Raw genomic sequence first — 20,667 nt, 5'->3', positions numbered from 1 at the left:
TTGGCATGTCACATGGTGGGTCTGCTGATATGTCTTCAAGTTGAAGTTTTTCAATTAGTGCAAAATACTTTGATACAGATACAACCAAGAGTTCTCTCTGCTTCCTACTTGGTCTCAACAAAGACCCGTCCCTAACCTCCAGCCCTGCTGATCCAAGCTGTGTGAAGGTTGAGCTCACTCACTGGTTCAATGGGGAAATGTCAGCACTATACAAGCACACTGGTGTGTGAAGTGTGGGCCCATACACCTACTAAAAGGTCTGAAGACTCTGTGCTAATTGGCTAGCTGGGGCTAACAATACCGCAGCTAAATGTCAGAGCTCTCTCAGCACTTCGCCTCCACCCTGGTCCCATCTCCGAGGCAGCTCTGTACAGTACGATTCACTGACGACAAGTCCATAAGTAGCAAGTTTAAAAAAAAGCATCAGAAACAATGGAGTGCATCTGTTTGATTTGTGTTGGGTTGTAGTGGGAGGATGTGTGTGTGTGTGTGTGCGCGGGTCGTTGCTTACACCTGATTATAAGGTCTTTACGATGGACACCATTTCTTCCAGCTTAGTGGACAACTGATGTCAATATAGGGGCAAATAAATCAAAGGGTTTCATTTTCCCAGCCTCTCTTTCCGTAATCACACACATTTTCTATTATTTATGTGGACAATTTCACACTGAATTGTCCTGATGTCATAAACTGCCCCCATCTGATGCTCCCACCAGGTCAAAGCAGCACCAATCAGCAAGAAATTGTGTGTAACTACTATTAATCCAGTTCCCGTTAGACACACACACACACACACACCCATGAAACCTTCAGCACATTGTGGATTTATCCTTCCTCTGTGGTTACACTTTCATTTCGCCCCATTTACTGGTTAGATATGAGATTTCCTCAGTCTCTAACCATCTGTACCACATATTGGAGTCATGTCACTGAGGAGCACACTCCTTACGGTGAGTGTGCTCCGTGAATCTATAATATACATTTATTTGTGTGTGTAAGCAGCTTCTGCACAGATACAAACTTGGAGGGTTCGTGTTCCAAGAAGCTATGAAATGCTGCTTGATTATGATGCATAAATCCAGCTGATGATGAGAGGAGGGTTCATAATACTCATGATGTAGATATAAGAGATACAATAACTCCTTGTCATTTTTGAGACTGTAGTTTGTGGTGTAGTACTTTTTTACTAAATGACATTACAGTATATAAGTGTGCACAGAATCACAAATCATGTTCCTCTACTCTGAATACACACTCGACTTATTATTTGCTACTCCTGTCATGTTGAGCTGAGTGTCTATATTCCTTTTTTCAAATGAAAGATCATTTCTCCAGTTTGCAGTGCACATCCGTTTTTCTTACAAGATGTTCTTGATATTTGACGTTCTTCATTCCAAGATAATTGTTACTTGTTCCCGTTCCCGTTCTTATTCCCAGGCCGTCAAATACCGACGCTTTGTCACGCCTCTCCGCATGTGATACCAACACACAAGGTACCCTTTAGTGTCTGTATGAGAGGCTTTCAAGTAACTTCAATGTAAACCCATCCGCGTCATTATTAGACGCTCAGAGAAAATGTTCCGGGAGTGTGATGACGGAGTATAAAGACTGAAAAAAGCTACACCGGGCGTGAAGGTCAAACAAACACAAGCCTATCAACCAGGAGACCGGTGTTTACTTAGTTTATGTTTTTAGCACAACGATGATGTTTTTCCTAAACATATCTCAGTGTTTTTTGTTCAAATCCACGTTAACCAGAGTTTACTGTGACTGTGCGTTAGAAAGTGTTGCCAAGGTGTTGTTCTTTGTAGCCTCAACGCAATAAATATCAATGAGATATGGATGCACACTGTCTTTCATGGTTTGTGTGGATAAAAAAAATTCCTGAGAGAAAAATTCAAACACTGCCTAATTTTCACATCTCCATTCACCTGGCCAGTTACTGTGTCAGATGTGTTTGCTTGTTGGATTATCGGTTTCAGAAAGTTGCAAAACTCCATGATTTACAAGGTTTCTGTCTGAGATAAACTGGCCACTGGTCCAGGTGTACACGCCCTTTTACCCAGTGCATGCTGGGATTGATTCCAGCCAATGATCGTAATGGATGAAGTTTCTGATGGAGATATTTTCGTCTAGCTGTCCGATGTTTGTCATCAACATTGAAATATATATTTTATGTTGTTGTTTACAAATAATCAGCAGGAGGTGGATGGGTGGTGTGGTGTTGATGGGTTGATGGGTTGATGGGTTGGGGTTGCAGTGGAAAAAAGTGAAATAATTTTCACTGGTTTCTCGATTAACATGTTTTAAAAACTTCAGAAAATTGCTTGTACAGTTTAACCAAGAGAAGGAAATTAAAGTAATCAAGTGTTTTCTCTCCTGTTTATGGTCAAATTATTCCAAAAGGATTGCGTTTGGAATAATGCCTTGAAACTATGTAAACAGCCAGATCCAAAAGAGACCATTAAAATAGTGTTATTGGAAATTGGAACACTTGGAATTCATAGATTGTTTTGCGTAATTAAGCCTCATTCTTTGGAAAAGAGTCGCTGAAACGTTTCTTTGTTCTGGTTGAAGGCACCATTAAATCACTGAAATCCTCACAGCTGCTTAAAAGACTCCAGGAACGTGGTTTTGCAGCACTGCAGTCTTAATCCATTGTGTGTGATAGTTCCATATCCCAGTGTGCGAGGGTCAGGAACCAATACTCAACAAGCCGAAGAAGCCTTCTGTTTACCTGGTGTTTTATGCAACTAAAGGATTAGTTTCAATGAATCAAAAGCAGGGAACAAAGGACTCAATTATGATGTGATGTAACATTGGCTGACTGTATGCAGGCACTGTGTGTGTGCGTGTGTGTGTGTAGATGGCAGATACTTTCAAGGCTGCTGTGACTGGGAGTGACATTCTCCAGCAAGGAAAATGTATCAGTCTAATTGGCACTCTGTTTGAAATGCATCATCTGCAGGCAGACAATGGAACAGCGTGGCAGTCTGTGGCTCTTTGGTGAGTGTGTGAACATGTGTGTGTGTGTGTGTGTGTGTGTGTGTGTGTGTGTGAGAGATCGTCTGGCTGAACAGTAGTAGTGTGCCTGTGATGGAGAGCGTGTGACACTTTTGTGGCGTGTGAAGAGCCTGTTTATGTAATAAAGCAAATTATTTGTGTGAAAGTGTGTGGCGCTAGTGGCGTTTGTGATGCAAACTGCCAAGGCTGCACCTTTGTGACACAACACTGTTTCTCTCAGTTATGTAAATAATTGATCTATTCACGTAATATTCTTGAAGGTTGTGGCATTCAGAGGAAAACACACTCATTCCTCTCATTTTTACACAACATTCTCATGTCAGGTTCTCCCCCCCCCCCTTCCTCTTTCTCTTCCTGGGGCATGCGCCAGTACTAGAGCCAGTACTAGAGCCAGTACTAGAGCCCCTGAATCGCTCACTCAGCTTCTTTCCTTCTTTCCACTTTTCATGTCATATTTGTTTGTGTGTTGGGTTTTTGTTCCCGCCATGAAAAGTTTGCTGTTCCAGAAGAAGAAGGAGGAGGAAGAGGAGAAGGGGGGGGGGACTAACGGGCCGGAAGACTGGCCTGTTTTGAGCTGTGCTGCGATGTGCTCTGCAGCTACCTGCGCACATTCTACCTGCAGTCGCTATTTAAGGAGAGAGAAACGCTATTAATATCTTTCTACTGTTTCCACCTTTCTCCTCTCCCCCCCCTCACCTCTCTCTGCTCACGACATACTCACTCGTCCTCCTCACTCTCCGCTTACTCACCTCTTTCCTCCCTTTCCCCCCCTCTCTGGACAGAGCTCAATAGTTCCTCTCTTTATGGCTTGTTTTGTTAGCGCTTAGTCGCTGTTAGCATTGTGAAGGGAAGTAATGACAGTCAGGGTGTGAAGTTCGGCATTTCCAAGGTGACATTTGACATATAGGTTTGTATACATATGTCTTTCAGCTTCTGGTATAAATACAGCTCATGTTCTAATTGAGCTTTTTTGCTACGTTTGTTTAGGCAGGTCTATTTCTTTACCTGTGTGTGTCCTTGTGGAAGGTGTCACTGCAAGTGTGAGTTCAATAATTAGACTGTGTGCGTGTTCTCTTTATGTTTGCGTGTTTGTGCAACTGCAGCGTGTGCACAGATGGGGGATCAATTCCTGAATTCCCTGAAAGCGGTCGTGAGAGCCTCATTGATCAGGGCCGGCGCCGCACATACACGTACACGTGCACTTTCACATACATGTACAGGTACAGGTACAGGTAAAGCGACATGACCCCATGCAGGACTCTTTCACTTTACGTCCAACTTCATCCCTCACCTGCTCTTTCTTTTCTCTGATTTCCTTTTTTACTCTTTTCATGGCATCATTCTTTCTTTCTCTTTGAATAGTCAACCATCTGTCTTCACATCTTTCTACCTCAGCTTCATCTGTTTCCCTGCGTCTCTCTCTTGTCTTCTTCGTCACCCTCTCCTCTCCCTCCGCCTCCTCTGTTGTGTGTAACTGATAGCTGCTTTATCATCCAGCGGTGATTGAATCAGAGGTGCACTCTCCCACAGTCCAGCTCCGCTTCACCGGCATGGAAACGCATACAGAAACACACACTGTGTGATGCAGCAATACACAATGTCACATATGTTTATTAGCACTGGTTATGCCTATTTATCTCTCACAGTCCAGTCTAAGTAATGTGAGATCTCCCGTCTCACTTATGTATGCTGACAGTGCAGTAAAAGCACCAAGCCTAGCTTCCATTAAAAGCAATCTGGCTGCCCTGTTAGGCTGCTGTACATTTATTTGTTGTCTGCCCCACTGTCTGGTGTGTAACAGCGATACTGTATCTGGGATGTGAATGAGTAACAATTGTACAGTATAGATGAAGACATATGTGTTCTGTTTCTTTCTTTCTGTCTCACTGTGCTTGCACTTTTCCTGATTCTCCACAGTGTCCATGAGACAAATTACACTTGGCTGGCTTTTTGGGAGAAAGTCAGATATTCTGTGTATATAGCAGAGCATGCATTATTCTTTATAAAAGTTCAGGAGCAATTACTAATGCAGACAGCCTTACAGTAAACCTCTTGAGCGGCTTGGTTATTTTATTCATTGTATCATGATGGCCTTTTTTGATTTGCTACATGAGCAGTACATATACATGTACATGTACATGTAGATACCAGTATCTACACATCAACATGTCCATTTAGACTGCGTATAAAGACACTTTTACTTCACTCCCTTCACTCCAGGTTGGGTCGCATGGTCAGAGCAGTTGTAGCGGATGAGACCCTGTGTCTTGTGTTGAATAGGCAGAGCCGAGGCATTGTGATATTTATCTCTAAATAGATATTCAATGATTTATTTTATTGTCTTGGCCATGAGAGCAATATTTATGCTGATGTTTAAGTTCTCTCATCTCTAAACCCTGATGTCTTTATTGAGATATTTCAATGTGAATATATTTTGTTGAGGTCAGTAAAGCACTCAGGGCTGAGCAGATTCTTTCCCGGTGTCCCCATGAGACCAACCTTGCTGATTTGGTGGTTTTCGACAGATGCTTTGCTTTTAATTGACATTTCCCTGAAAGGAGGGAGGGATGGGGGTGCTGGGGTGAAAGTGTGCCCTCAGCAGAAATGTGACTCCGAATGCATTGGCCTAAATGTCTCCTCATCCGTTTAATTTATTTATCTATTTATTTATTAATGTTTTTTATTTGTACATTTATTTATTCATTGGGAACAACAAGGCGTCGTCTTGGCGGACGCTCCCGGGTCACTGAACTACATTCAGTATAAAGGAGCTTCAGCTGAACACTTAAGACAACGTGATCAAAGGGGACAACATCTGTGGATGTCCATTCATAAATGATGTAGAGGTCGCTTTAAACAATAACTAATATTAGGTTAGATCTTGTGCTTAGATGATGTTTTCAGTAGCAACCAATCCTTAGGGCTGAGAGCCACAAGCCAGGGCAATTTGAAGTAAGGTGAGATGGATTAACACGTTGTTGAATTGTAGAATACAACCCGCCTTATTCTAGAAATACCATATCAATAATCATCAGTCATCTTTGATATACTCTCACTGACATGTACTTGGTTGGAGGACAGAGATTGTGATTTGAGGCCTGCCTGTGGCTTGTGGTCTGAATGAGATGAGGTTTGAGGGGTTGGTTATTAAACGACACCCAGCAGATTTCTACATTGTGATTATGCAAACTGGCTGCATAAACAGATATTTTGACCCGTGCTGGCAGTAACTCATTGCGGTGAGTTTCTGTAAGTAAGCGACAGCATTACATTCGGGAAAATGTAGAGTTGAAAATGTAACTTATTTCTACGGGAATGTTGCGTCTGCATTTTGTAAAAGCCAAGCTGTCGATGCGGCGATCTGTCCCGTGACTTGTTTCCTGTCATAAAGCACAAGTGAAAGAAACCACCTGAGATGCTGCCCCGACTAATCACCTCCTTATGGAAATCCACACAGCGCTTTAAGTTATTTGAGAGGAAAAAGATAGACAGTTTAGTCAGCACATTACTCAGTTGATGAACGACCAAAATGCATTTTGTTGCAGAGAGTTATCCGAGTGTGTTTTTTACAAACTAACTCCGCTGTGGCTGAAACACAAAGCCTACTCCGGGCATGCATCCCTGGGCTGAGAAATATACAGTAGTAATTTGGGGGTGTCTGTTTATCCACGCTTGGTGTAAGGTGTCTTTCTAGCTGTCTAAGATCTACTTTCTCTTTTTATTTGAGTCTTGCCATCTGGAAACTGTGGCCGGCCAGGCAGACGAAACAAAAACAGTCGGAGAAGTTGCTCCTTCACTGACTCCTCACACATGTGATGACCAAACACTCTTTTTGGATGCAGTTAAGATGAAACGAGCAAAATTCAGGCTTTTCAGACTGACTGTATCTGGAAATGGGGAATAGCTCATTTTCACTGTTTTTTTAATTCACTAGAAGAAGAGGGACTTTTCTGATCAAAGGTTTCACCTCCTCAGGTTTCTCCTCAACTGTTGCCAACTAAAGAATTCTGGTCTTAAGCATATCTAACAACCAAAATCTTTTCAAGTGAAGGTCCCTGAAGATAAATCTTATCAATTTAGGGGTGTCTCGAACCCAGTTTTAGACCCTCACTGTTTTAGTCTGAGAGGAAATAAGTCTTTCTTTTTGTTTCCTCTTCTTCTAAATGATTGCTGATGGATGTATTATTTTGTTTGTGAGTTTCACGTCTTGTTTTTCTGTCACTTTTAGATTTGTTCGGTGGGAATTTGTCTGGGAATTCTATAGATTACATGCAGTCCAGTATTTGTTTGTTTCGCACACGTTTTTAAAGCAGCTTTTTAATGCGAGTGCTTAAAATGCATTTTATTTCACACACATTAGCCCAGTGAGACCCTTGCTGATCGAGACTGTCCTCCCCCAAAAAACGACCACATATTTTGTTTGTACAAGCAGCTTATTACGACCTATAGTCACGTTTATTGTTGACGATGACTTCTAGTGGCTGTGGTAATTATGACACGAGCAAAGGAGGGAGTCAGGTGATTTAGTAGTAGTATAAAGAGCAACAAAGTCCGCCAAGAAAAGAGGTCGGGTTTGAGAAAAGTAGGTCTATATGCGGTTGCATAGTGCTACAAGACACACCTACATGATACGCCCTCGAAACAGTCACAGTTTGGTTAGGTAGATACGTTAACCTACGTGATGTTAGTTAAGTACCTGATACAAGTTAAGCATGTGACGTAAGTTAACTTAGGTACGTAGGTTAAAATAACTCAGCGTTGACATTTGGTCCAACTTCAAAACATGACACACCAACCTTTCTACATAACACACACTTTACTACACAACACACCAACTCCACTACACGACACACTCACTACTACAAGACACACACCGTGAGATAACTTCTGGGATTATATTCATGCACTTTTAACCCAAACCACGATATTTTCCAAAATGTAACCAGCTATTTTTTTTTTTACTTAAACCTTAAACCAGACTGCGAAAGTTTCCCAACGTTAGCCACATGTTTAAAACTTGAGGACATGTGAATGAGGCATGCTGATCTCCTGCCACTGGTGGAGACGCATATTTAGGAAACGCTTCTGTCGTATTAGAGGGTGGGATCAAACAAGTAATAGTCAGGCGATCGCATTAATCGCAGAGAAAGGGCACCATTGTGTGAGACCATGAGATTTGGTTTAGCGTCCAACAAGTGTTCTCTAACTTTGGGCTCTGACATCTCGACCAGCTGGACCAGCAGCTGCCACCTGCTAATCCTGCCTTGCTGTTCGCTGTTCACATGGCACAGAAGGCGGGAAGTGCTGCTGTGTCTTTGTGTGCGACTCCCTTCCCTCTCTCAGCTCTTGTTCTTTTTAGACTTGTTGTTAAGCTGCTTCGGGCCTTGTCAAACATTGTTGGGATGAACACTTGACTACAGTATACAATATGTTAGCGTTCTGACTGCTTTGTCTAAAGCTAATCCCAATGAAAGCGAATGAAAGTCCTCTCGTTTTGTAACCGTGTTTTTAGTAACAAAAGAAAAGGTTTTGTAGATAGAACTATAAGGTAATGCCATTATACAAAATATAGGAAATACAGAACTATATCTACCTGCTTCTGCATTATTAACCACAGGTAGACATTTTGACATTTATTATCTGTTTTTTTCATTTTTGTGACGCCATCGCTGTTGTCTAACTTTATATTGTTTTTAAATGCTGGTTGTTTTCAGGTATCTCTTGATCTTAATGAGACCACCTGATTAAATAATGTTGCTGTGTCACTTACAGTAATATGAAGGTTGGTGTTTTTTCACACCAGTTAGCCCCAGTATTGTTCTCCAGGCTGCCCTCAGTGATCTTTCCTTTTAGGTCAACCCCTTCTTCCCACTTCCTACAAACAACCAGCCATCATCGCACATGATTCTCACAAAAGTCGATGTGATAAATAACAGAAAACTCCATGAAAAAAAAAGAACAAATTATAAAAACTAACAACAAATAACACAAATGATATCTTTGTTGACAGAAAAAATACAATGTGGGTTTTACATCCTGACTGTTTGAAATCGAATTCCTCCTGCAGAAACCTCTCTGCTGTCTGGTCCCTCTTAATCTCGCTGTCAACAGTTTGTCTGTAACATCTCACAATAACTTTTTCCACTGTTTAAGTGGGACAGAGTGTGGCGGTTGCCACATAAGTGCCAACACTTTTCTTTTCAGCAGCTCACTATTTCCAACGTAAATGTTTTAACTTTGAAGTTATACTTAATGCATCATCCTTAGTTTATTTGAGGTAGGTCTGTAACCTGTTCCTAAAAAGATTTGACCACAAGGGAACCCGCGCGTTATTGGTATAATAGCTGTACGTGAGAAATGCACTATGAACTAGAAATGTGTGTGATAATAGTTTTGTTAATTTAAAGAGATGTTGACAAGTGTGTTCCTTAACTGAAACAAACGTACTGTAATGTACGAGATTGTCTAGTCGAGACTTCCCTCTCCTCCTGTGTCGTGAAAGAGACAAAGTGTACTAACATGAAAGCCCCTCGGAGTAGTTCTCTAACTGAAGTGGCCCTTACGTATGTGGGACAGTGATTTATGTCCCAGCAGAGCTGCAGGGTCCCAGTCTTCCTGGGAAAGAAGTACCAGTCATCTCCATGTTGCTATTGTTCATTTTAACAGACATCCTGCTTAACACTTTCAAAAGTAAATTCCTTCAGTACAACTATAGATGCTGCCTTTCATCCAGTCATGTGTATTCAGCAAAAACAACTAAAGTTGGTTACGTTGTTCTGATTCTTGTGGACTGACCGTATTTGACTTGGCGTGCTTGTATTACGTAACGGATCAACAAATCTTTTCCTGCTTATCTGCAATTTTGTTTTCCTCTGTTGGTTAATCACTCAGAGTGAACAAAGCATATTTTAATGAGTTTTATTTTGTCCATTTGTTTTCCCCCTGCAGGGATTTAATCAACCCAGGATTATTTATCATGTGTGTGTTTTGAAATGTGTTTTCTGACCTGTGTGTGACTCTGCGTTTCAGTTTTCTGCTGGTGTTCAGCTGCTTGGTGTTGTCTGTGTTCTCCACCATCCCCGACCACCAGAAGTTTGCCAACCAAGGCCTCTTCATCCTGGTACGACCTTTCCCCCTCTCTCTGCTTCGCTACACAAACGCACGCACACGACTTCAGCGTCCATACACCTTCCTTTTATACACGCCATCTCACTTACTGCAGTGCATTCATATGTGCTTGCGTACGTGTTGCTTTGTTTGCCAGTGGAGGCACAAACAGCCGTGTAAGCAGGTGGGAGGATTCAGGTGTTGTTGACTGCGCAGGAAATCACAGACACACACACACTAATCTTAATAGCTATCCCATAAATCCCCCTCTTACTCCGTGCTCCAGTTGCTTTCATGAAAGGTAATGTACACTCGCTTCCTCCTTCTTAACCTGACTCGTCCTCTTTCTACCCCCCCCCCCCCCCTCTCCTCCCACCTTAATCATCTTTACATGCTATTAAATAGTCAGACTCTTGACTTTCACATTCCTTCTGTTCACTCTTTCGATCAATCACCCGGCCATTAGCAGGCAATCAGCCATTAGTGCACTTTACTTACACAAACATTGGCCCTAATGACAGATTGGTTCAGTGCACCTTAAACTGTCCGTACAGTCGAGAAACCTGAAAGTAAGAGAAACAAAGAGATATTGAAAAATACTGACAGAGTTAGTAGTCTGGGAGTGTTATGATATACCGTATATTCATTTTTTTTAATCTTTAAATTGCTTGCTTTGTAACATTTTAACCTTTATTTTACCAGCCAGGTCAAATGATGTTATGACAAAGGTTTGATAAATAGAGCATAGCACGTGTACATCACGAAAAAATGTACCTCCCGACTTTGATACTCGCTTTTTAACTTTTTATGCTGCCATATTCACGTGGATGTTTGCTTCACAAACACCAATATGATGCTTTGAATATAACTAATAACTTGAATGTATTGTTTAAGGGGAGACTTTTCTGTTGAGAAACTGATACACATGCTAACCAACTGATACATACACCTAAAAAAAGGTTCATGGGTAAGTGGGGGAACATTTGTTTGGGCGATCTGTCAAACTCTACGCTCACTTGACAGCTGCATGTCACTGACTTGTGTGTGCGTGTGTGTGTGTGTTTTTGTGTGTGTGGTTTGTAGGAGTTTGTGATGATCGTGGTGTTTGGGTTGGAGTACTTCATCAGGGTCTGGGCAGCTGGCTGTTGCTGCAGATACCGTGGATGGAAGGGACGGCTGAGATTTGCCAGGAAGCCCTTCTGTGTCATAGGTCGGTTTGTGAGTGTGTGTGTGTGTGTGTGTGTATGTGTGTCGGCAGTACACAAACCCACGTCAAAGCTATTGTGTGTGTGTTCTTTAGAAAGTTGTGTCCTCACCTCTTCACTCTTGTGTTTCCTTTCTAAACATCTTCACAGACTTCATAGTATTTGTGGCATCGTTGGCAGTGATAGCAGCTGGGACGCAGGGCAACATCTTCGCCACGTCAGCGCTGCGCAGCATGCGCTTCCTGCAGATCTTGCGTATGGTTCGTATGGACCGTCGGGGAGGCACCTGGAAACTACTGGGCTCAGTGGTTTACGCTCACAGCAAGGTGGGAATGACAGCCCGCTAAATATAGTCCTCCTTTTACACATGCTCTACTACAAAGACACACTTTCTGAGGTTTATGTTACTGACCTACATTTAAAGACACCGGTTCGTAAACATGTACATAAAGTATGATAATTCATGGTAGCCGCATGCTGTACAGCTTTATGGATTATTGTAAGAGCAGGAAGGAGAGTGTTATTAAAAGGCTGAGGATGATGGTCATGATGGTTACTAATGGGATAAATAACTTAATAACTCTCAGTGTTGAGGAATATGTGGTGCGTCTGCTGATGACCAGCTGTAACTTGATTGCGCTCACTGCCCTCAAACACCAAACTCTCCTTTAGCTGTTCATTTTAGGCAATTAGTTGTTGGTTTTTGTGCTGACCCAAACACCGACACCGTCCGGTCAGCTGCAGAACTCAGTTAGAGCGGCGGTGGTGATCATGATGAATTGATGCATCAGCGGTATAAGCAGAACTGTGCAGCCAAGTCAAAAGTAGATTCCAAATGTGATGATGACGGGGAATTTAGCCAATAATGATGATAGTGATACGGTAATGACAGCAGGGATTATGATGGTAAACATGCTGTTGTTGCTGACAGATGATTGATTCCTTCTCTCTGTGTCTCTCTCAGGAGTTGATTACCGCCTGGTACATAGGTTTCCTGGTCCTGATCTTTGCCTCCTTTCTGGTGTACCTGGCAGAGAAAGACATCAACTCAGACTTCAGCACCTATGCAGACTCCCTCTGGTGGGGGACTGTGAGTACCGCATAATACACACAGGATCCCTGAGGCTGAAGGTCATCAAAAGTGTCTTATTAACAAAAAGCGAAGTCGACAAACAATGCAAATATAGAGATGCACATAATATGCGTAAGACATCTGGGAATAGTACAACCAAACAATAACACTGTAGATCACATTTGTATTGTAGTCCTTGACAACTGTATATTATATCCAATCAGAGAGATTCCAGGTGTCAACAGTACAGTGTTGTTCAGTCTTGTTGTCAAGCTTTCCAGATGTTCTTCATTGTCTGTGTGGTAAAATATAAATAGGTTAAACATCCTGGTCCCTTAAAGAACGTATCACTGAACACAGGTGCTCCATTAAGAGGAATGAAGTCCTGTTGCAAGACATTTCAATGAAAAGCAGCACCACATTTCACCTTTAGTTTTTATATGTATAGAGATGATTAAGTCCAGCCAAAGAGGTGGTAATGTCAGTTTTCCCAGGAAAAATAGATTTTTTTGTGGTTCTTTAATATCTCTCACTTCCGTGGTTTGGTAATAGTTATCTATGTTTTTTTCTACATCTTATTGTTCTTCCTTCTCTTTCTATATTTAAAACTGTATTAAAAGTATGTAGTACCACATTGAATTGGCACATTTTGGGTTAAGGCCTCTTTTGTACAAACTAAGGTTAATTTTTTTACCCGTCCAGATTACTCTAACAACCATTGGCTACGGTGACAAGACCCCTCGTACTTGGCAAGGACGGCTCCTAGCTGCTGGCTTCGCTCTTTTGGGAGTGTCCTTCTTTGCCCTGCCTGCTGTAAGTCCCCTGTATGTTCACATCTATATATTTACTCACAGCCCTGTCGGTGGCGCCTCTCAGCCCGGCTACAGTTGCTCTCCTGACTCTGATTTAACCTCTGACCCTCAGGGAATTCTGGGGTCAGGCTTCGCTTTGAAGGTTCAAGAGCAGCATCGACAGAAGCACTTTGAGAAGAGGAGGATGCCTGCTGCCAACCTGATACAGGTAATAGCCAGAGTGAGTCATTTACGCCGTGGTAACATGTCACACACAAGTGCAGAGTTTCACTTGATGTTTGTGTGTGTTTGTGTAATTCTTTAGGCTGCATGGCGTCTCTACTCTACAGATGCCAAACACTCCTATCTGACAGCTACATGGTACTTCTATGACAGCATGTTGCCTTCGTTCAGGTGAGTCCTCGCATCCGTCTACATGCTCAGAGCTGCGTGGATTCAACCGGCAGAAATTGGTTGTTGTCTTTGCTCAATTGTTTGACGTGTTGTAATAAATACACACAGCGATTTGAGAGTAGCATCACATAACAGGGAATTGTGTACAATAAGTAGTGTTTCTTTGTTCCTGCTCATGTATTCGTAATATTATTAAAACACACAAAAAATATCAGAAATGCGACCTGCTGTCCATAAAGAACCCCATTCAGTTACATTTGTGCAGTGGTCGTTTAAAGTGGACATATTATGAAAAACTCTCTTTTTCAGTGCTTGTGCACATACATTTGGGTTTCTGGAGTGCCTACCAACCCACACACTGTGAAATAAGACAACCCAGTCGGGTTTGTGGGCTTCCTAGATCAGCAAACATGTGATTCAACAAGCTATTAAGATTTGACTCCTATGTCACATGCAGGCTCATGAGAACATACTGTCCATCCACGGCTTGAGGACTACCTTTGCAAAGGTGCACTGAAATGTTACAGACAGAATGTGTTTTTTGAACATAAAAAAATGTAAACATATTAAAACACCCCAAAACAAGTTTGAACCTGAAAATGAGCATGATATGTCCCCTTTAAGTAAACAGGAATGGTGTTTCCTCTAATTTCTAAATGATCATTTTTAATTAATTCTGGGCCAAGCCCTTTAAATGTTTCTGCCACCGCTATTCAATTAGATTTTCATTACTTTTGTTCTACGCAGTGGTTTCTTATATTTTGCATTCATGTATTAATTTCACTAATTTTGATTTGCTTAAAAAGGAGGGAAACATGAAAAACTCAAACAGAAACATCTCTTTTCATCAAGTCAAAATTTTCACATTGCAATATTTTGAATAAAAAAAACTTCACATATGTCATATTCCTCTCAAGTATCCCTCTTCTTTTGAGCGTTTGGACCATTGATTTGGCCTTTTTGTGAGTTTCTCCATATTTTGTTGTTTTTTGTTCATTTGTCATGTTTTTTTGTTTCGTTTATTTGTGCACATGGGGGTGTCAGAGAACTGACGCTACTGTTCAGTCACCTCCAGCGACAGGGTAACACCAAGAAGGTCCTCCACAACTCCTACCACACGCTGCTGTCTGGGCTGCGGCCCTACAGCCTCCCCTACCTGTCAGGGGACAGGTACGCACCCCTCCACCTCTCACAGCCTCACAGCACACACAGACAGGTGGCCGAATGTCTGCCTACAACTCGTGCTCACACACAGACACCCAAACACACTCAAAACAGTAACAACAGGGACTTACAGGAGAACACATTCAACAGGTGTACAAAGAGAATCAACGTAGACTGCTTTTGGAGCTTTCTGCATGGATGAGTTGTGTATCTAACAATGTTTGACTAATGCTGATTTGAGACCACTGTGTTGCAGGCCCCCCCCCCCCTTTGCTTCTCTGCATCTTTGTCTGCTTAGCTCAAACTCTTCTCCACCGCCTCCCGCTGTTCACTCACTGGTTGCCTCTTCCTGTCTTCCTTTCTTTCCCTTTACTTCCACTGTGTCTTTTCCATGCCATCCATCCTTCATCTGTTCTCAGGAAGGCAGAAGTTCCATCCAGGTTTGTTCTTCAAGTCATGAGCTGTGCTTGCGTGTTAAAGGGTATTCATAGTTAGAGTGGATTTGCTGCATTATATTCATAACATCTTTAGCATAGACCTTAAACAAAAGCCTAGATAGTAAAGGGCTGATTATTTAAATTGTATGTATCGGACTTGTGCATGGATTAGATGAGAGAAGCACCTGAATAATAAAAGTTTAGCTGGTAGAAAATGTCTTTGATTTGAGGAGCTGCTGTCACACCATTATGTTTAATGGGCTGTCTTGATGAATATACTCCGTTGAAACATTACCTACTACCTTTGCTTGAATCTTCCCAACCTACTGTTTCAAACCCACCTCCTCACTTCTCACCGACTCTGTCTCCATAATCCAAAACATGCCTCTCAGAAGTACATTCTTCAATTTTAGGTAAAGGAACTAGATCAGGAAGGAAAAGGGCTGTTTGGATTATTGAGATCTCACGCTTCACCCCTCCACCTCACCCTCCCTCCCTGGTTTTTGTCCTTTACAACATTTTATCCTCACGGGTTCACCTCATACCCAGGTTGTGTCCCACAACTTCTCGTCCTCCTTCATCCCCCGTCTCCCTCCCTCCCTCCTTCCACTCCTCTCCTTCCCTCACCCTCTCTCCCTCTGCCTTGTGTCTTTCCTCAGTCAACTCCTTTCTAAAAAACGGGGTCTCTTCCGGATTCACGCTGGCCGCAAGCAGAGGTATCCATGGCAGCAAGCCTGTGCACGGGGCACGCTATAAATCGACAACACTACTGTTTCTCACTTAACGCGCATCCTCCACACCTCGCCTCACACACTCAAACATTTGTGGACTGGTGCAGCGGCTCGCTAAATGTTTTGTTACTGTTGTTTTATTTTTTAACGACATCCTGCACTTATCAGTTAAATACTTTAAACGGGCACTATACTCTGGTCCACAAATGCTTGAGTGGATCCTCCGCTGTGAAGAAATGCTGTGATCCTCTTTTCTGACAGGATGTTACTCCAGCTAAGACTTTCCTGCTGGAGTAACGAGGGCTGATGTTGCTTGGTTTGGCTTGAAAGTCAGGATAAACCATGTGTTGAAAACACAACGGAAGTCCACAATAGTTTATGACAATGTGACAAAAACACCTGTTCCTAGTTAGCTAACATCAAATGTTTCATCTCGTCAAAAGAATTGCCCTGCCCTTGACTTGCTTTATGTTTTCAATTCAGTCGTTTGGATCATTTATAGTGCCTTCTTGGAGAGAAGGTTTAATTGATTCAGAATGCTTCCCTGTTTGAGATTAGTCATGTAACCTTTCAATAAAATCAGTATGTTTGTGTGCTGTATTTTCAAAAGGTTTCTTTAAGTGCTAAAATGTTTCTCTTTGCATGCGATATTCTTTCAACGTTTTGGAAAGATTCAGTGAAGTTCATCGTCCTGAATGCATCCAAATCACTTGCTTGCTCTCCCAACAGCATGCAAAGCTCTTTCCCTCTATCTTCTCCTCCAGTCTGCTTGAAACATTTCAGCTTGCTTGTATGAAATGCTGTTCCCACTAACCCCCCCCCCCAATAACCATTTCAATTTTAATTTAAATGGCCAGCTGACACACACGCACAACAAAGAGTATATCATCGTAAACATGTGGGGGTGAACGAGCGGGCTGGAATTGCTCTGTGGTGCATGATGTTTGCCTTGCCTTATGGATCCGTGACAGTGTGCAACATGAAAGTGCCTTCAGAGGAGTGCTCTCAAGAGCGTGCTATTACAGCCACGTTAGGAGTCAATCTGTTGGAGAGAATGGGTGCCAAATAGCTTTCCTCCTGTAAATAGATGACGTCACATACCGGCCTGCGTTGGGCTGTTGTGAGTGGTACAGAGTGCTTAATGAGAGACACCTTCTGCACGGCTGCACTTTGAAGCCGATGTTTTGATGCTTTTTCACTCTGTTGAAGGGATTAAGAAAGCGTGTCGTTATTGTGACGGTGGTTGGAACATTTTCCGCCGGCCCAGCACTACTGCAAGTCTTGAATCAGGTTTCAATCTGATTTTGCTGAATCAGGTGCTATGATAGGCACATTAAATTAGCAAATCTGCAGGGCAGAATCAGTTTTTTAGCAATACTGCATGGTGCCTGTGGTCAAACTTCCTTTATGATAAGTCAGCTAGTCTGTCCTTCTTTGAGACAACATGTAAATGTCTGTTTGTGTCCCTGTTTTGTCCGTTTGTGGAGTTTCTCTGATGATTGTTGTAAAAGTCAGAGGCCATGTTTTGTTCACTTTAACTAACTACCTCTTTTCTAACAAGCTCAGGCTGCCGTTCTGCTGCTCCACTAAACTAACAGCTTAGTTTTCCATTAAGGTCAAAGGCATGGACATTGTGATCATTGAGAAAATAATCCAAAAATAATAATGACGATGTAATCTTCACTGTCAGCAGTAAAATGGGCTTTCGGGATCGGATCAGGATGAACAATTCCCGATCATCCCAAACCATGAGGAGCAAGGCGTCACCGCTGCCCCCGGGCTCCAGTGTCCGCAGCTCTCCCAGCCAGGAGAACGTCCCCGAGGCCACCAGCCCCGGGAAGGTCCAGAAGAGCTGGAGCTTTAATGACCGCACGCGCTTTCGCACCTCCCTTCGCCTCAAACCACGTCCACCTGTTGATGGTAGGCAACGCACACATATCCCAAACACGTTACACTCACAAAGATCATTGCTGCTTGATGTTTCTCCTTCTGTCTTGGCTCAGTAGAGGGGATTGGGGAGGACAGTGTAGAAGACAAACCATATTGTGATGTGTCCATGGAGGAGGTAATCCCAGCAGTGAAGACGCTCATACGGGCTGTCAGGTGAGTCCTGCCATCAACAGTATATTAGTTATACCTGCAGTGGAAAACCTACAATTGTTATTGTTATAAAGGTGTACACGTACGCTGGTCCTTCTGCTACCCTGTAATGGACCCACCCAATTAATAGCAATGGAACAGTTGAGATCTGTTATTAAAATAATAGTTGTATGGCCATGTATGTATGGCCATGGCAATGTCTAAAACCCAACAGATAAAATGTTTTACATTTGACATATGAAACATAGATAAAACTAGTTTAACTAGAGTTAAATACAACACATATATAGATAAATACAATTATAACTCTACCAAATCATTTAGAGTATTGTACCATTAAAGGCTTCAAATGTATATAAATGTGAAAACCTCTAGCAGAGGACTTTTTGGGCAGTAAAAGCTTGTGTCTCCTTTTTTGCGCACGAAGCTCCTTTAGGTGCAAGCTGGAGCTGCTGAGCCTCTGGTTATTTATAGAATAAGGTCACTTTGGTCAGATGAACAACCCATGCATGTGTATTCAGACATGGGCGCTTCTCGTGGAATTTCACTGCCTGCAATATTTGGTGAACATGCGGCACCTCCATTTAGGTGCTGGCGTGAGCAGATTCGGCTGATGGAGTAGAAATGTCCACTTAGGAGAGGTAACTGAGCCCTCCTGCAGGCAGGGTTAGTTCCCTTGTGTGACCTTGTCACTCAGCAAGCACAGCTCATTCGGACCAGACATGTGGTGTGATAGTAAAGTACACACACACACATACGCACAAATACCGTACAGATGGAGGATCACAGTACATTACGAGGGTGCAGAGACCAATGATATTGTACAGCGTAGACAGGGACAGCTGTAACAACAATTGATTAAGAGCATTGCTGATGTTGATTGCTGTCATTCTCTTTATCTACTACAAGCTTTGATGTAATGTCGCAGTAGTATGTCAGTGATGGATGTCCTTACACAGTGTGTGCTAAGACACTTTGAATTAATTCAGCGTGCACAGTCATGAAGAAAAGCAAAAACTTTGCACATATAAACTAGGTACTCATAAATCATGGACAGTGTGTGAGTGACGAAATGCTCTGTTGGCAAATCTATACCGCAATTAAAATAATTAGTAATTACTCGTGTGCAAAATGCACAAATACATAACCTTCTGTTCTGAAATGTGCAGATATCTCATAGGGTTACCAACAATATCATGAATGCAGCCTCCCCCTACAAACACGCGCACACACAGACACACACACACACACGCACGCACATACTCCCAGAGTAGCAGCGTAGAGTTTTTTTACTGATGGTGGCAGAAACTACAATTGCTAGCAAACATCTGGTGCTGGGGCCAGGCTGGTCTCCAGTGAGGTTTGATGACAGCGGATTATAAAGACTACCTTCTGGGTCCCTGATGTCAGGGCTGTTCCCTCACAGCATTCCTCATGGTAGCGCTACGCTGTGTGTGTGGTTCCATATGCTCTCTGTGAAGCTCGGTTTGTGCCTGGAAATAAACCCTGTGTTGGGCATTCTGGTGTCCTAGTTATTAGAATGCATACTGTATAATCACATCATCAACAGTGCTGTCTTCGCACAACCGATCGCTTCATCCTTCTTGTGGAGATAATAAGCATATCTTGCTGTCAGACGGGGAACTGAAGCCGTTATATCTATTTATGCTCTCTTCAAAGCCATGGGACTCCTTTGACAAAAACATTCATCCCTCGCAGAACACGGAGGTTGCTGGTCCTCTGCTGCCTCATTCAGTTAGTTAGTTAGTGTTATTGTGTGACTGTGTGGATCCAAATTAACCCTTTAAAACACCAAAGTCACACAATACTACAAACTAACCAACCGATCGAGGCACTAGCAACCCCTGTCTTCTGCAAGGTAAAAATTATATTTTTAACCCAAAACCAAACTGAAATCTCTCAAAGAGTTCGTTTCTGTTTTAAAAAAAGCAATCAATTGTTGAGCAACACCTTTTTCTATAACCTTTGAAAGAAAGGGCATTTTTGAAATGGGAGAATATAGAAACTGAAAGATCCATATACTTGTCACGGGCAGGATGTTGAGAGCACACGAAGAGGGATTCGTTTTGATAATAAGTATCTCATTTAACCCACTTCAAAGACATCAGAAATATCACTTTTAACTGAACGGCCTGATATAGTCTTCTGATTTCATTATGCCACTGACAGGGTATGATATGACCTCACCTCTGGTTTGCACTCGACACAGCAGACATCTGTGACCTCAGCTGCTCTGTGCAGACAATAGAAGAGAGGGAGTTCCTATAGATAGTGCAGGTGTGTAAACAGCAGGTGCTTCACTGTGGTAACACACACACACATGCAGTCGCCTTGGCGAGTTTCATGATTGATGTTCGTGAAACACAGAATTTCGCAGCAGGCCTTAGTGCTGAGACTTCACTTTGGAGAGGCACATGTGGTTTATCAGTAAATGCGTTCAGTGTTGTGTTTGTGTACGGAGGAAGCAAGAGAAGAATAAGGGGAGGATGGGAACACAAGGCCTGATATCTCTCTGTGCTCTCTGTACTGATTCTCCACACGCGCAAATCCAATACTGCACAAAACTCAAAAAATTCTGCACGTTTGCAGTCTTGGATGAAG

The 20,667-nt window shown here is 42.5% G+C and overlaps 1 protein-coding gene across 1 annotated transcript in view; it reads left to right on the top strand.

Moving 5' to 3' along the window:
* kcnq4 (potassium voltage-gated channel subfamily Q member 4) overlaps positions 1-20,667 on the top strand; it is a 39,952-nt gene that overhangs the window by 15,442 nt on the left and 3,843 nt on the right. The window contains exons 2-11 of the mRNA XM_031854069.1: positions 10,054-10,144; positions 11,215-11,341; positions 11,487-11,662; positions 12,301-12,426; positions 13,111-13,221; positions 13,333-13,428; positions 13,525-13,613; positions 14,658-14,783; positions 17,639-17,865; positions 17,952-18,048. Of these exons, the coding sequence (XP_031709929.1) occupies positions 10,054-10,144; positions 11,215-11,341; positions 11,487-11,662; positions 12,301-12,426; positions 13,111-13,221; positions 13,333-13,428; positions 13,525-13,613; positions 14,658-14,783; positions 17,639-17,865; positions 17,952-18,048 (1,266 nt within the window). The remainder of the gene's footprint in view (positions 1-10,053; positions 10,145-11,214; positions 11,342-11,486; positions 11,663-12,300; positions 12,427-13,110; positions 13,222-13,332; positions 13,429-13,524; positions 13,614-14,657; positions 14,784-17,638; positions 17,866-17,951; positions 18,049-20,667) is intronic.

Source organism: Anarrhichthys ocellatus, unplaced genomic scaffold, assembly GCF_004355925.1.
Source record: "Anarrhichthys ocellatus isolate YVR2014 unplaced genomic scaffold, GSC_Weel_1.0 scaffold14, whole genome shotgun sequence".
Taxonomy (NCBI): domain Eukaryota; kingdom Metazoa; phylum Chordata; class Actinopteri; order Perciformes; family Anarhichadidae; genus Anarrhichthys; species Anarrhichthys ocellatus.
Note: the sequence above shows the minus strand (reverse complement) of the source record. Positions and strands in the feature narration are given on the sequence as shown.